General features: G+C 55.9%; 7 protein-coding genes across 7 annotated transcripts; 2 read left to right on the top strand and 5 right to left on the bottom strand.

Annotated features, from left to right (window-relative positions):
• The first annotated feature begins 791 nt into the window (after positions 1-791).
• BO70DRAFT_357428 (uncharacterized protein) lies at positions 792-2,153 on the top strand. The gene has a single exon (XM_025542039.1). It carries the CDS (start codon positions 888-890, stop codon positions 1,944-1,946), a length of 1,059 nt encoding a protein of 352 aa, XP_025404049.1. The 5' UTR covers positions 792-887; the 3' UTR covers positions 1,947-2,153.
• A 1,455-nt stretch (positions 2,154-3,608) lies between these two features.
• On the bottom strand, positions 3,609-5,366 carry BO70DRAFT_376017 (allantoate permease family MFS transporter; the record flags this gene model as incomplete). The annotated part of the gene is made up of 4 exons (XM_025545101.1): positions 3,609-4,059; positions 4,194-4,596; positions 4,670-5,093; positions 5,150-5,366. 4 exons carry the CDS (start codon positions 5,364-5,366, stop codon positions 3,628-3,630), a joined length of 1,476 nt encoding a protein of 491 aa, XP_025404048.1. The 3' UTR covers positions 3,609-3,627.
• A 532-nt stretch (positions 5,367-5,898) lies between these two features.
• BO70DRAFT_391723 (DUF1445 domain protein) lies at positions 5,899-6,213 on the top strand (the record flags this gene model as incomplete). Its single annotated transcript, XM_025546234.1, has 1 exon — positions 5,899-6,213. The coding sequence occupies one exon, from the start codon at positions 5,899-5,901 to the stop codon at positions 6,211-6,213; it is 315 nt and encodes a 104-aa protein (XP_025404047.1).
• A 383-nt stretch (positions 6,214-6,596) lies between these two features.
• On the bottom strand, positions 6,597-8,325 carry BO70DRAFT_357426 (putative C6 transcription factor). Its single transcript, XM_025542038.1, has 2 exons — positions 8,160-8,325; positions 6,597-8,088 (listed from the first exon to the last, which is right to left on the bottom strand). Exons 1-2 carry the CDS (start codon positions 8,247-8,249, stop codon positions 6,955-6,957), a joined length of 1,224 nt encoding a protein of 407 aa, XP_025404046.1. The 5' UTR covers positions 8,250-8,325; the 3' UTR covers positions 6,597-6,954.
• A 600-nt stretch (positions 8,326-8,925) lies between these two features.
• Positions 8,926-9,683, bottom strand: BO70DRAFT_7108 (uncharacterized protein). Its single transcript, XM_025548670.1, has one exon. It carries the CDS (start codon positions 9,618-9,620, stop codon positions 8,997-8,999), a length of 624 nt encoding a protein of 207 aa, XP_025404045.1. The 5' UTR covers positions 9,621-9,683; the 3' UTR covers positions 8,926-8,996.
• A 260-nt stretch (positions 9,684-9,943) lies between these two features.
• Positions 9,944-12,217, bottom strand: BO70DRAFT_357425 (cytochrome P450). The gene is made up of 4 exons (XM_025542037.1): positions 11,855-12,217; positions 11,139-11,772; positions 10,741-11,063; positions 9,944-10,596 (listed from the first exon to the last, which is right to left on the bottom strand). The coding sequence occupies exons 1-4, from the start codon at positions 12,071-12,073 to the stop codon at positions 10,222-10,224; spliced, it is 1,551 nt and encodes a 516-aa protein (XP_025404044.1). The 5' UTR covers positions 12,074-12,217; the 3' UTR covers positions 9,944-10,221.
• Positions 12,218-13,260: 1,043 nt separating this feature from the next.
• Positions 13,261-13,845, bottom strand: BO70DRAFT_391720 (LysM peptidoglycan-binding domain-containing protein; the record flags this gene model as incomplete). Its single annotated transcript, XM_025546233.1, has 1 exon — positions 13,261-13,845. One exon carries the CDS (start codon positions 13,843-13,845, stop codon positions 13,261-13,263), a length of 585 nt encoding a protein of 194 aa, XP_025404043.1.
• Positions 13,846-14,756: the final 911 nt, after the last annotated feature.

Raw genomic sequence — 14,756 nt, 5'->3', positions numbered from 1 at the left:
CAATCTGTGTGTTCGTGCATCAGTTATGTACCTCGCAAGAGGCGGATCTGCTCATTCACTAGGGCTTTCTGCCCACCGACGTAGGGAATGGCGTCAGTGGGTCCCACTTCCCCAGCAAGTCAGCTAGCCACCCCTCATCACGAGATTTGCTGTTTGCTATGGTCGAGGATAGAGGCATTTGGATAAATCAAACTGGATTAGTGACAGTGAAAATAGCAATACCCCTCACAAGGAAGGAGGAATATTGCCACACTGACTGGGGTTGGAATCAGCTCGTGTGGGCCCGACAGGCGGGAGCATCCATCCGTCCTCCCATTTGCCTCCGCTCATGCAAGTGTAAATTACAAGCTGAAGAACCTGCGCAACGCCCGACGGGAGTGTGATTGAACTAATGCGAGCGACAATAGGCGCTAGACTACTCCGTACCATCTTCCAAAGTACTGTTGCCACCCGGTCGGTCCGTGCCCTTCCAGGATGGAAAAGAGAAGCGCTTCCAATCACAGATCCAGCCGCACCCTGCAGGATGCGGGTCCATATCGACAACTATTATACTTACCCCTCTTCGGGGCACTCGACGTACACATCCAGGCAGGAGTCATGGGCTGGCTGAGCTGAAGGTGGCAGCCATCCTACCATTCGCCATGGGTTGCGACGAGCAAAGGGCAGGTTGCCCGAGCCAGAGTATCGCATCACTTCCTAGAGGACTGTGCAGGAGGACGGTCATAGTGAAGAAGCGACCCAAGCAGTTCGTCTGCTCAAGCCCGCGGGGGGGATATAAATGTCCCTTTGAACCGCCCCGAAAATAAACCATCAAGCCTTTCAATCGACTACATTTCGTCTCTCAATCCATCTTTGACAATCCCCCAATCCGTCATCCATCATCCACAATGTCGACCAGATGGGAAGTGACCTCGTTCTCCGTCCAGACAAGCACTGCGGACGGTCGGTCGGACGCTCTCTATGCCAATGGCAGGATGCAAGTTCCTGTCATTGTTGTCATCAGAGCGGTTACCGAAGGGACTTTCAGCCCGTACCAGTTGACCACCGCGGAGCTCCAGAGGATCCTCCTGGTTGACTACCATAATACCGCGAGTGAAATTACTGGGGACTGGTTCTATTCCCGCATCGAGAACGAGTTTGCGCACACCCTGACCGGTGGGAGAGACCCAGCACAGCCCATCCTCGAGCCTGGAGCACAAGCTGTCTTCCTATGGGTCTCGACCACCAGGATCGCAAATAGAAACATCGGGGCGCGAATCACCCAGCCGAATGGGACAATTATTACCACGAACAGCTCCAGCTTCAACTCCCAAGTGACACTCACCGGCATGACACCCTTGTCCTACAATACGAACAACGTCAGCATTCGACGTGAGGATACGGAGGAAGGAACCTGGAGATTTGATATCGTCTCCTCGGGGACGGTAGTCTCAAGCAGTGCAAACCGCTGGGACCAAGACAACTACTACATCACCCTAGACAATCACCAGGTTCTGCTGAAAGCCGACGTCTATGGCTACGATGCGACTGGAAGTCAGAATGGCGTGCATAGTGACCCTCGCTTGGCGAACTCTTTTGCCTACTACAGCGAAGCGAACATGAACCTCTCGATATTCTATTTCTGGCCGGTTGGTCCAGAAGCCACCAAAGCAGTCGGCGCCTATCGGGAATTAAACTGGACTAGCTCCTATAAGTTTGTCGCCAATGCATTCGCCAGTATCAGGGTCAACCAGACGAGAAATGCACTGTGTCTTACGCGCATGCTGTTCGTTGGCGGCAGCAATGCTCTGTGGGGTCAGGAATGGTCGATGGACACGTGGTTCAGGCTCTATGACCAGTTTGGTAACAGCGGCGACTTTGCGCCAGTTATCCACAGCAAGAACACCCTTTCCCTGGAGAACAGGAATATGAGGTCCGAGGGCGCCAGATCAGAGGCTAAGCTGTAGGGCCAGCAGACATGCTTACTGATATGTATTTGCGAGCCCTTTTTATGCCAATCCTTGACTCGATGAACGGGCCTGATCTCGTCTGATGGAATCCTGAGTGTTCAACCGCTAGGGAATCGTCTCTGCGATTAACAGTGTGGAGAGATCAAGACGATCAAGCCTAGCCACTTGAATGGCCGGTTGTGAATTACCAGAGTTGAATGCAGTTCAATATCATAGTTTCTAAACCCGAGATCATAAGGCCAGTAGAAGTATTCATTCCCTCGTATGTTCAGGCCAGGTATATCCCTCCTTCTCCGAGGGTTTACGACTGTACTTTCCTGCGTTGGGCTATGGTATGAATTTCCTCCCCGCCATGCTCCCTCCGCACAGGCATAAAAACCTCCCGCCCTGCAAATGTACAATGCCGATTGCCCTCTGCATTCCTGGCCATCCTGGTTGTTATCTTGCAGGAAATGCCAGCCCCGATCCCTTCGATATATTGCAACAATACCGCCTTTCAAGAGATAAAATGAACTTCTCACGAGCATTCCCATGAACATTTCATACTTGATGCAACATCCAGCATTCGCAGTACCCAATTCCAAGTTGACTCTACGCAGGAATCAAAGATACCGAAACGAGGCTCCCCGGAATCAATCCAAGAACGCATATCCCTCCCTCCCGGGAATTGATCACGAATTCTCCTCACCGAACGCCATAACTCCATACCTCAAAGGCTGAGCTTCTATCGCGATTATCAATTTGCCATTTATCATTCCAATGGCCGTCACACACCTCATAGTGAACCAAATGACATGACCAAATGTTCAATAGATCTCGACCATCACAAACAGAATCAGTATCACCCATCACCAACGAAGACCCAAACACTCACCTCAATTCATTCAAGTTTCAACCAACTATCCCATCTACCACCTCCCACCCCCGCGCCCCCCTCCAGGCCCCCAAACCCGCCACCCGGACCACCCCCACCACGACCACCATGATGATGATGATGATGCCCACCAAACCCACCACCAGGGGGTCCGCCGAACCCCCCACCGGGCCCCCGAACCCACCCCCGGGCGGCCCACCCCCGCCATGGTGATGTCTCCCCGGCCCTCCAAACGTATTCATGGGCATTCCGCCGCCGCCCCAACCACCCCCGCCGGGAGGATAGTGTCGACGGTGATGGCCCATGGAGAAGCATGAGCCCATTTTCGATGATTTTATCGCGAACCTCGAACTTTAGAGTTCGGTTGAAGGGGGGTGATCGTGGAATTTGCGAAGGCGGGAATTGTGGATCAAGATTGCAGCTGTGATAGAAGTATGTGTAGAATCCGTGGACTGTGTGGAAGGTAGGGAGATGTGAAAAATGGGTGAAGTGGATGGAATCAAATGAATAGTGAATGGTGCGAGTGCTGGGAGCTATATACAGAAAAGAAAAAAATCCGGGGATCAAGTCATGGCGTCATGAACCGGGCCGTGACGTCAGCGAACAGAAAAAACCCCCTTGACTTGACCCCAGCACCCCCCCCCCTGGGAACTGGGAAAAAAATAAGCATAAATGTTAAGTGTGACCCTTGTATCTTAGTCCAAGGTTGAAAAGTAAAAGAATGAAAAAAAAAAATTTAAAATAAAATAAAATCAACCCCGCTAGCCAACAATCTATCCAAATAACGGTAACCCTAAATCTCATCTAATAATGATACACAAACTCCACCTCCCCATCACCCGTCCTCACTCTCCGCTCATCCACCCTCTCCCCGGCAATAATCTCCTCCTTGACGCGATTCTCGCGCTTCAAGTACACCGCATGCGCAACAACGACCCCCTGCGCGACGACCAGCGCGCCCAGCGAGAACGCATTCCCGAGGACATACGGCGAGGAGCGATAGATCTGGCCCGAGACGATACCGGCGCAGTTGCCGACGGTCTGCTGCAGGCCGATGGCCAGGGCGCGACGGTACTGCGGTGCGACGTTGACGTTCAGCCAGGTGAGGTTCAGGCCGACGGAGGTGTACACGGCGATGCCGCAGAGGAAGGTGGCGAAGTATTTGACGCTGTTGTTAGTGGTGGCCAGGAGGAGGATGTAGCCGATTATTCCGAAGATGTTGGCGGCTAGGATGAACTGTTCATCACAAGTATTAGCCTCAATTACATTTACCATTTTACATTCATATGACGTGCAAGATGGGGAGTAGGGAGTGGGAATGGAATGGATGGATGTTAGAGGAATAGAAGGGGAGAGGAGACGGGACATACGCTCGAAAACCGCGAGTACCGATCCGCCGCAAAGGCCACCGCAATAAACACGACCGCCGCCCAGATATACACCGGGACCGTGAGCACATTGCTCATCAGACTATCATACCCTAAGCTCTCGAGGATAGTGGGCAGGAAGGTGCTGAACCCGTAGAGCAGAATATCCTGACAGAACTGGGTCAGCGCGCTGAAGAGCAGCTTGGGGTCGCGCAGGGCGAGGCGCATCTCGTCCCAGCTGAAGTGCTCGCTGCCCATGTATTTGGCGCGCTGGGCGTTGCGCACGCGCATCATGTGTTTCTCGTCCGGGGTGAGGAAGTACGCGTTGCTGGGGTCGTTGGGGAGGCCGAACCAGATCAGGATTGCGATGATCAGGCTGAACAGGCCTTCGATTATGTAGACCCATCTTTGGTATCATCGTTAGTTTGAGGGTAGAGATTGCATTGGGGGGAAACGGAGAGGGATGGTACTATACATACCTCCAACCAGCCTTCCCGCCGATGCCGTCCATCTGGAGTAATCCGTACGCCAGCAGGCCTCCCACGGCTCCGGAGATGGCCGCGCAGCTCATCAGGTACGAGACGCGCCTGGCCTGCTCCTCGCGACGATACACCATCGTCAGGTAGAGGTTCAGACAGGGGAAGAGCCCGGCCTCGCAGGCGCCGAGGATCAGACGGGTCGCGTACAGCGAGGCGACGTTGTGAATAAATCCGGTGAACACTGTAGTCATAGACCAGATGATACACAGCCCGGTGAGAATGTTCCGCGGGGTCAGCTTCTTCATCGCCACAGCCCAGGGGGCTTCTAGCAGCACGTAGGTCGCGTAGAAGATGGACACGGCGGTGGAGTACTCGCCGTCCGAGGCACCGATGTCTTTCGGCATGCCGGCGACTTTGACGTTTCCTGCGTTCTGTCAGAAGCTGTACAGCATTCGGTGTAGTGCAGAGCAGGGGATGTACCAATGTTACTCCGATCCAGAAAACAAGACAGATACGTCAACATGATGATCGGCACGAAAGCCATATCCAGCTTCATGAGCAGCTTCGCCTCCTTGGCGGGGTCGAGCTGGACATCTTCGATCTCGCCGAGGGCGGTTTCCTCCAGGACTTTGGCGTCCGTCGACTTGCGGAGCGAGTCTTTCCGCTCGAGGGAGAGGTCCTGCTGCTCGGTGGTCATGGTGTATGTAGTTGGTGGTGATGCGGGCTGCCAAAGGAGGGCAATCCGGGGTTAAGAACCAGCCAAACCACCTGCCAGACCACCGTCCAGTCTCAGCCCACCAGGCTTGATAACCCTCCATCCAGCCATGCTATCTCCCAGAGTGCCGCAGCGCCAATCACACGGACGTCCAGCTGCCGAATGGACCCCATCGGCCCGAAGCCCTGATAAGCGACGGGGTTAGCCCCGGTTGGTATCTCGACGAGGCAGCCTCATTGGGCGTGGGCGCTCTTATCAGGGGCCGGGTTGGAGCATTTGGAGCATTTGGAGCAACTGATCCCCGCATATCGGAGGCGTTTGCCGATCAAAACATGGGGTAGAAACTGATACTGAGACTGATAACTGGCGTTGGGATAGGATATCTATCTGTATCTGATTATCCGGGTGGGCTGTTACATATGGAATCTGATAACCGGGCCATCACCATCTATATCGATACATAGCCCTACCTAACATGGTCCTATAGTTCACCACCACCACCACCACCACCACCATGGCAGAACCATCAAACCCAACCGCAATGCCAACAACAGCCTCCGTAACAATGACACAGACAGAAAGTCACCAAACTCGCCCCCTCAGCCGCTCCAACACCATAACCAACACATCCGGCCTCTCCCCCTCGACCCTACAAGCCAACCTGCTCATCCTCCCCGCCCGCCACAGCACCGACTTCCACCACCTCTGTCTGCGCAACCCCGTCGCCTGCCCCCCTCCTCGGCATCACCCGCACCTAATCTCGCCAGCCCCCTGCATCCAAACGCCCGACTTCGACGTCCGCACCGATTGTCCCCGGTATCGCGTCTAAAGACACGGAAAATGTATTGAGAAGGGGAGGGACGATTTGTTGGATTTGTGGCCTGATTCATCTCCTCCCTTCAATGGTGAACAACAACAACAACATGACCATGACCATGAAACGCATACTTATAATGATAATTATGATTATTTCGCCTTCCGAAGGACGTGGAACGGGTGGGGGAACTCACGCGACCGTATCGGGCGACGTATGGCGAGCCGGTCGATTGGGGGTGGGGGACGCTACAGAGGTTGGGGATTCGGGATATCAATACGCCTGATTTTGGGGACGCGCAGGTAGGGAGGGAGGGGGAGGTGCCGATTTTTTGGGTATGTTTTTCTTTTTCTTTCTTTCTTTCTTTCTGTTTATTTTGTTGGATTTGTTGGGTTGGTTGTAGATGGGAGGGTTGGGGTTGGAAGTGTGAATGACGGCTAATGAATTGAAGGCGTGTGGGGTGACGCCGCAGATGGCGGTCGAGGCGGCGGGGGGAGAAGATCCAGGGGTTGGTGTTTGCGCATGAGCCGGGCCATATGTTGGTGACGGATTGGAGGGTGGAGGGTTTGGAGAGGTTGAAGAGGGGATTGGGCGTTTTTGAGAACTGACGGGAATAAACGGCGTTTTTGTCTATCTCTGGATATCTCTCAGCCTGTGTCTCTCTGTGCCCCGGTCTGTCTCTGCTCCTGTCTTTCTCTCTGTCTCTCTCTCTGTCTAAGTGAGTGAGTGAGAGAGTAAGTGAGTCTGTGTCTACACTCAAAAACAATCCTTCATGACACTCGACAACTCCTCCCCATAATCCACCTGCCCCGGTCGTCCCGTCCAAGCAGGATCAAACCCCTGCGGCGCCATACCCATGATCTGAGTCTCCAGATTCCCGACGGCCTCGAACCACTCCATCAACTCGCGGGTCATCTGGGCGCCATCCAGCGGCGACTGTTCCTGGCCCAACGACTGCGCGGGATCCACAATGCCCGTGACGGTATCGCTCTCCGTCGGGACCGAGACGTGTTCCGGCTCGGGCTGACGATGCATGAGCTGCGGACCGAGCTGGCGTAGACTGCGAATCGACTTCCACAGGCGGAGCGAAATATACGACCTGGTCGAAAAGCCCTTGATCAGCTCCAAGGCCATGTAGAACTCCTCCTTGCACTGGGTGCTGAAGGGGCCCGGGGCCTGGGTGACAGCCAGGAAGACGACGGCGACGGCGGACACGAGGAACCAGTTGAAGGTGATCTGCTGGAGGCGGTAGATGTCTGTTGTTTCGTTGAGGCGGGTGATGAAGCGGATGGCTTCCTTGGCGAGGTCGACGACGGTCTGGGAGTCGGACGGGTAGCGCGCGATGTGTCCGGCCGAGTGGAGGACGGGGCGATGGATGAGCATGCGCAGTTGGATGGCGCGGAGGTATAGGAGGGCGCGGAGGCGACGAAGACTGCGCGGGGCGGGTTCGACGGAGCGCGATTCCAGGCGCAGCACGTCGGGGATGTCGCTGGTCCAGCGCTGCACTTGCCAGTCGAGGTAGTTCATCTCGTCCTTCTTGATCTCGTTGGTGTTGTTGAAGGCCGTGATGAACTTCCACACCTTGGCGGCGATGCGACTGTACCGGATCATCACGCGCAGGTAGGGCGTTTTCTCCTCCGGCTCGGGCAGCCACGGGTCGATGTCGGTGTCTTCGAGCGAGAAGGGCATCCCTGTGCCGAAGCTCCATCGGATGTCGAGGATGTAGATCGACCAGAACAGCCGCAGCACGCGGTCTCTCCCTGCTGCCACGATGCCCGGCTGCGTGAGGGTTTCCCGTCGGTGCAGCCCTCGTTCGAGACACATCCGCTCCACGATGCCGATCGTCCGCCACGCCAGCGTCTCCTCGTCGATCTGGAAGTAGAATATCGCCTGTCGCCGTCTGGATCAGCTGCTCTGTCCGAGTTGGTTTATCCTCCCACCCCCATCAGCGGGATACTCACCACCAAGGTCAGAAAGATAATACTCTTGATCTCCGCCGTCCCCCAGACACAATTATCCGCCACCTCGCGCACGCTCTCGAACAGCCCCATCGCCAACTCACTACTGCCCCCTGCCTCTGCCGTCAAGGCACACGCCAGGACCAGTCGCAGGATATGCACATCATCGCGCTCGACCCCTCCCCGTCCCCCAGCCCCAAAACCACCCCCCGTCTGATCGCCAAACAACCCCTCCACCCAGCCCAACAACTCCCTCAGCTCCAGAACGGGATACATCACGCCCATCTCCTCCTCGTACACCCGACACAGGCGTAACGCCTCCGCCTTCCCAATCCCCCACAGTGGATCACCCGCCCCTCCCTCGCGGTGCACCGACGCCGGCCCCCGGGTGAAACCCTCATCGTCATCATCCTGCTCCTGCTCCTGCGCCTGCTCGTGGTCATGCTCCGCCTCCACGATCCCCCGTCTGCGGAGACTCGACCTGGCCAGATCGAGACTATAGGCCGAGGTGGTGGGGCCCTGAAAGGCAGCCGATCTGGACCCTGCCGGGCGGCGGACCGGGCGATCGCCGCTTCCGCGGGAGGTGCTGCCGCTCATGCTCATGTTCACGTTACTCCGCGTCAGGGCCTGCACGGTGTTGGTCAAAGTGCTGATTTGCTCCTGCATGGCTGTCATGGCGGTGAGGAGGCGGGTGAATGATTCTCTGCGAGGATTAGCGTCGTCCGTATGTGCATATATGCATCTATCCATATCCATATCCATATCCATATCCATTGCATTCATTCACCGATTCCTCCACTTCAATTATTGATTTTTTTTTGTGCGTCTTTTTTCTTAAACTTAAAAAGAAGGGCAGAATACAGAAACAGCGGGGGGGAAAAAAAAAAACTTACTGATTCCCACCCATCCCATCGTCCCCCCTGGGCGGATTATCATACACGCAGTTGACGCGTTGCCGGCCGCAGCGCTGGCAGGGCGACTGCCCGTTGCATTTGATTTTGCGGCGTTTGCATTCGTTGCTGTGATGGTTAGATAGTCTGTCTCGATCTTCTTCTTCATTTCCATCTTCATATCCACCTTCACTGGACTGGGAAATAATGCATGATGTATACTCCGTATACATTTCTTTTTGCATGGGGGTGGAGGTAGGTACAAAGGTACGTAGGTAGATAGATAGATAGATAGATAGATAGATAGATAGATAGATAGAAAGACAGGTGTGGATATAGGTACAAACGAGTGGGGAACATACCATGCCTTGGCGATGTACTTGCGACGGCGTTTGCGCGGGCGGTCATCATTCTCGTCATTGTTATCTCTGGTTTCCGCGTCTCCGTCTCTGCCTCTATCCTCTCGGTCGCTGTCCTGGGGGTGGCTGTGTTGGTGATCCCAAGGCTCCATGGTTGAGGAGGGATGGGAATGGCAAATTGAGTTTGAGTGGGAGCGTGAATTATCACTCTCCATTCAGGGGGGATGAGTGTGGGTGAGTGACAGGGTGACAGACAGTGGACAGTGGATGATAATGATGATGTGGAAGACAGATGGCGGAAGTCGGCAGGCGGCGGTGAAGGATTCAGGATTCAGGCCGGAAAGGCGCGATGATCGGCGGTCGGCGGGGTTCCGCTTTCCGCCATCCACTTTTCGCATGCGGAGAGAGATTATTGGAATAATAATATGCTTGCTATTCTCTGTGTTCTGGTTATTTTGTGGGGGGTGGGTGTATAGTAAGTATACAGTGTACTGTGTAGTGCTGCACTGCTACGTGGCCGGTCACACTGCCTTGTACCTGTGTTACCTTACATTACATTCCTGGACTGGACTGGACTGGACTGGACTGGGAATACCCTCAATTTCCCCGTTCCCCCCCGGTACGGAGGATAAAATATCGTCCCCACTGCCAGAACACCACCAACATCAACATCAACATCATGATCATCAAGACAAACAACAAAAATAAGGATAAGGATAAAGAATGATCATAAAATATCAACACCCAAGGTCACAACCCAACCCACAGCTAATATATACACAGACCCACAACCCCCATACCATATCTACATCATCCCTACAAATCCCGCGTCCGGACCTCACTCTCCTCAATCCACCTCTGCAACGCCGCCGGATCCCTGGGCTGAAAGCTCACCTTAAACGGCTTGGGCTCGGTGGTCAGCGCCGTAGCATGTTCATTGCACTGAATCGCATCGAGGATGGGCCGATCCTCCTGCTTCCTGGCCGGCAGCATGGTGAAGGCCGTGATCAGGCGCACGTACGCGGTGTACAGCTCGCGGTTGCCCAGATGCGAGCCGGCGCACATGCGCGAGCCGGCGCCGTAGCCATAGTGCGGAGTGCCCGAGCCCTCGGCCACGTCGAGGAAGCGCTCCGGGAGGAATTGATCGGGGGATTTGAAGTGCGTTTCGTCGTAGTCGGCTGCCCAGGCGTTCTGGATTGGGGGGGGGGAGTTGTTAGTTAGGGTTTCTCCCTTGCGTGGGGGGTGCGGAATGGAGTGGGTTGGGTGGATGGGTTGTGACGCTTGAGGGATGAGGAATGGAGGGAATTGACGGAGGAAGGAAAAAGGAAAACCCACCATGAAGAAAGTCGTGCCGGCGGGGATAGTCGCACCATTGTAGACAATATCCTTGGTGCTTTCGCGGGGCAGACAGATGGGGATGACGGTCCAGAAGCGCAGGGTTTCCTTGACGAGGGCCGTGATATAGTCGACCTTTTCCTCGAGCAGACATCTCTCCCATGCGTCGCCGTCCGGGTACGCGGCCATGATCTCCTCGTAGGCCTTTTGCTGGATGCGCTGGCCGTCTTCCGAGGCCAGGTACGCGATGCCCATGATCAGGTTGCCGGGGACGGTATCCAGACCCGCGGACACCATGGTCAGGCAGATGGATTTGATTTCGGCTGTGGGAGTCAGCAGTCAGTATGCGTCTCTAGTGGCAGCTAGCTGGGTTGGATTGGGAAAGGGGAATAGCTCACCCTCATTGAGCTTCGCCTCAGGATCCTTGAGAATGTTCCCGGTGATGCATGGCTGATCGGTGCCCTTGGCGATACGGTCCTTCAGAATATCCAGCAGGTAGGTGAGATACTTATCGCGACGGGCGCGGAACTCCTGCGCCTCCTCGGTGGCCCTGGGCAAGATGCGCAGCAAGGGGATATAGTCCTGCCAGTTGTTGCTGGTGCTGCGGAAGTTGGCGACGCCGCGCTCGACGTTGACGATCTCGTGCAGCAGCTCGTCGTTGACGTTGCCGGCGATGCGGAAGCCGTAGTTCAGGGTCAGACTGGTGTTGAGGGCGAAGCGCTGGAAGTAGGCCTTGGGGTTGATGTCGATGGCGCCGTTCTGGCTGTCGGCGAACAGCTCCTTGATGCTGGTGGTCGATTCCAGGTCGATGATCGGCATGTACGACTGCACCGCCGGCCGGTTGAGGGCCGTGGCAGCCGCCTTGCGTCGTCGCTTGCAGGACTCGTCCCACGGTGACGTGCCCACGGTGAAGCCCTGCGAGCTGGACACGACGCTGTGGAAGGTGTGGAAGGTCGGCCGCGAGATCAACGCCGACTGGTCTTTGATCCAGAGTTGGCGGACGGAGTCGAAGCTGTTGGCGAATACCACGCGCTGGGGGAGGGGGGGGGGGGGGGTCAGTACTTGCCACTTGCCTTGCCACCACTTTTCGAAAGAGGAAAGGAAGGGTACACACCTTGTTACCCATGCGCACTTGGAAGACAGGGCCGAATTTCTTCGCCCACTGCCGTGCGACGACAGCATGGCGATCCCCCAATTGGAGCAGGTTGCCGAAGATAGGCACTCCTGGGATTTCGGGCAGGCCCTTGATCTTGGGGACGTCAGTGCGGTTGAAATAGCGGATGATGAAGTAGACGACCGCGATAGCGGCCACAAGGATAGTTTGGACGGCCATAGTGAGGGAGGTGATGGTCGATGAACGTGTCGAGCAGTCAACAGTCTCTCTCTCCTCAGCAGTGCAGACCTTGGGGGGCTTTATAGGTCTTTAGTGTGCGTCTGCTGGTGGGTGCTGGATTCCCTCGGCTGAAGCCAACTGCGCTATCCCCTCCGTCGATCTGCACGGCCGACGGAGCCGGGGCCGGTGACGGTGACAGCAGGACCCCGTCGTCATCCTGCGGGACGGCGTCATTTCCGAGCGCCATGGGGGGGCTCTTCCTTCCCTTGTTTGTGGTGATTCCCCGCACCGAAGGAAGGGCCCAGTCATCCACCGGCGGTAATCCGCGGTCATGCATTGGTCCCTCCCCGGTGCGGTGTTTCGGAATCGCGTTTCCGTCATCCGCGGCTGGCCGCGGAACGGGCGGGATGGAGTGGGTTGTGGGAGAAATAAATATGCAGGGGTACAGTGGGGGGGGAGGGGTAGATAGGGAGACCAGTGAATAATTGTTGCTGTTGTCATTCACTAGTAGTTGCAACTAATGCCCGGATGGGAACAGGACAGTGTGTAGCTGCAATACCATCTGAGATATATAATTAGGGCATCCGCGCGGGATTTCCTTAGTGCCAGGGCCATCTCCACCACTATCTTCCTCCAGATTACGCCTCATTGTTACTAACAGAATTGACCATTCATATCACCATTCGGTACTAAATCTCACTGTCTATATATCAAGATTGATACGGTTCTCTGCCTTATGTCCGAGCTGAGGCGAAATGGATGTGTGGTCCGCGGAGACACTATCCTTCTGACTGGTGGGGTTTGGTGCGCCAGAAGATACAACTGATATATACTATACTTCAAGATATCACCGTCTCCAGATCGCGAGGAGCACGTAGTAGGCATATCCATCTCATGCCCGTGGAAATCACCTATCTACGGGCGAGATCTCCTACTTGACGATGTACCCGAAGCTCAATGACCCTCAAAGCAATAGTATTAACTAACTCGTCTCTCCCTCCTCCCTCCCCATACCATGACCATCCCATCCCACCAACTATCAAACAAAATTCAATAACCAGACTCAATCAGTCAATCACTCAATTACTCAACCCACCCAACAAGAAGCCCTTCCTAAGTCGCCACATCCCTCATCCTACCATCTCCTTCACCACATATATCTCCAACCCCCCCCCCCAGCAAATTCCCTACAAAGTCCCCACACAAATATAATACCCCCACCACAGATTCGTACAGCCCGTCCCGACGGCCGGATTCCACGAGATAATATTCTGGACCGACACGCCCTCCTTCTGCGCAATAGTGGTGCACGTATCCCCCGTGGCGACCAAATAGAACGCCCCGCAGTTGCCCACCATGCCGGACTGGGTGGGCGAGGGCGTGGCGACCGCCGTCGCGGTGGTGGATGTCGCCGGGCGCGTGGAGGTGGGACTCACGCCCGTGCAGACGTAGTAGCCCAGCCAGAGGGTGTCGCAGCCGGTGCCGACGCTGGGGTTCCAGGCGTAGAAGTTGGCGAGGGAGATGCCGGCGGCGGCGGCGATGGTCGTGCAGGTTTCGCCGCTGGAGACGAGGTGGAAGGCGTTGCAGTTGGCGGCGATGCCGGGTTGGGTGGGCGAGGGGGCGGCGGCCGCTGCTGCGATGGCGGGGCCGGCGGCGGCGGAGATGACGGTTTGGAGGGTGGTTGGGGTGGGAGTCGGAGGGGTGGAGGGTTCGGTTTGAGCGGTGGTGAGGAGGGGGAGGAGGGGGAGGATGAGGAGATTGAGGAGGTGCATTTTGTGTGGATGGTATAGACGGTTGGTTGGTGGTGCTGGTGGTGATGGTGATGTTGAGGGGATTGAGGGTGGATTTGGGGGGTTTATATAGACGGGGTGCTGAACTGAGGGGCTCGATATGATATCGCATGACGAGCGATGATCGGAGAGTGATTGTGAAGCGATGCAATGGGATGCGATGCTGTGGATGGACGCCTAGAACCATCCTGGCCCGTGATGTCGCATCGCAGTGCTCTCGTGCATCGTGGTCTCAGTCCAGCGGACAATCCGGGTAAACTGGAGTAACGAGGGTCGGATCCGGGTGAGACCTGGTGCGATGAGGCCCATGACTCTGTCGTCGACGTCTGCTGTCGCCTGCTGTCGCCTGCTGTCACCCGTCGCGGTGTTCCCTGTCGGGCTCGTATGAGGCCGGGTGGCCCATGCTGGACGCTGTCTCCGGGGTCGAGGCTATTTCTGGCTCTCGCAAGCTGCAAGATTACCCGTGGGACCCTTTCCCTCCTGCGGGCAAGGCTGACCACTCGCTGGATGGCATGGATGTTGCTGGTTCAGGCGTCCCATTGCCGGATCCTTCGGAGCAGGTGAAGAAGGACTTCTGCATGTCTCACAAGCACAGGGTGCTGACTGGAGGGCTTTGTACTCCCTGGTCTAGGTCGTGCCGAGCTTGATTCTCGACATGTCGTCGTCGGGCTATCTGACCGCTCCCTGTGTGAAGAACATGTCCAATAGTGACCCCTGTTCCATGCATGTCATCTCGAAGTGGCAACAGAGCACTCACTGGCTTGGTGCCCGGAGGAGATTGGCCTTGAATCCTTGGCTGCAGGGTCCAATGCGGGGTTCCGGTCAGATGCCCTGATGGACCTGTCAATGAGAAATCGTTTCCACACGAGAGCTGTTCCTGTACAGAGTAAGAG

Source organism: Aspergillus heteromorphus, assembly GCF_003184545.1.
Source record: "Aspergillus heteromorphus CBS 117.55 chromosome Unknown BO70scaffold_1, whole genome shotgun sequence".
In the NCBI taxonomy this organism is placed as follows: Eukaryota; Fungi; Ascomycota; class Eurotiomycetes; order Eurotiales; family Aspergillaceae; genus Aspergillus; species Aspergillus heteromorphus.
Note: the sequence above shows the minus strand (reverse complement) of the source record. Positions and strands in the feature narration are given on the sequence as shown.

What these genes read in the sequence shown, in the direction of transcription:
- BO70DRAFT_357426 (XM_025542038.1), bottom strand. Translation starts at nt 8,249, where the DNA reads ATGGGGCTGTTCGAGAGCGTGCGCGAGGTGGCGGATAATTGTGTCTGG. An exon ending in TTATCTTTCTGACCTTGGTG is followed by an intron (nt 8,089 to 8,159) that starts GTGAGTATCCCG and finishes AGACGGCGACAG; the next exon opens with GCGATATTCTACTTCCAGAT.
- BO70DRAFT_357425 (XM_025542037.1), bottom strand. Translation starts at nt 12,073, where the DNA reads ATGGCCGTCCAAACTATCCTTGTGGCCGCTATCGCGGTCGTCTACTTC. An exon ending in AAGTGCGCATGGGTAACAAG is followed by an intron (nt 11,773 to 11,854) that starts GTGTGTACCCTT and finishes CCCCTCCCCCAG; the next exon opens with CGCGTGGTATTCGCCAACAG. An exon ending in TGAGGCGAAGCTCAATGAGG is followed by an intron (nt 11,064 to 11,138) that starts GTGAGCTATTCC and finishes TGACTCCCACAG; the next exon opens with CCGAAATCAAATCCATCTGC.
- BO70DRAFT_357428 (XM_025542039.1), top strand. Translation starts at nt 888, where the DNA reads ATGTCGACCAGATGGGAAGTGACCTCGTTCTCCGTCCAGACAAGCACT.
- BO70DRAFT_7108 (XM_025548670.1), bottom strand. Translation starts at nt 9,620, where the DNA reads ATGGAGAGTGATAATTCACGCTCCCACTCAAACTCAATTTGCCATTCC.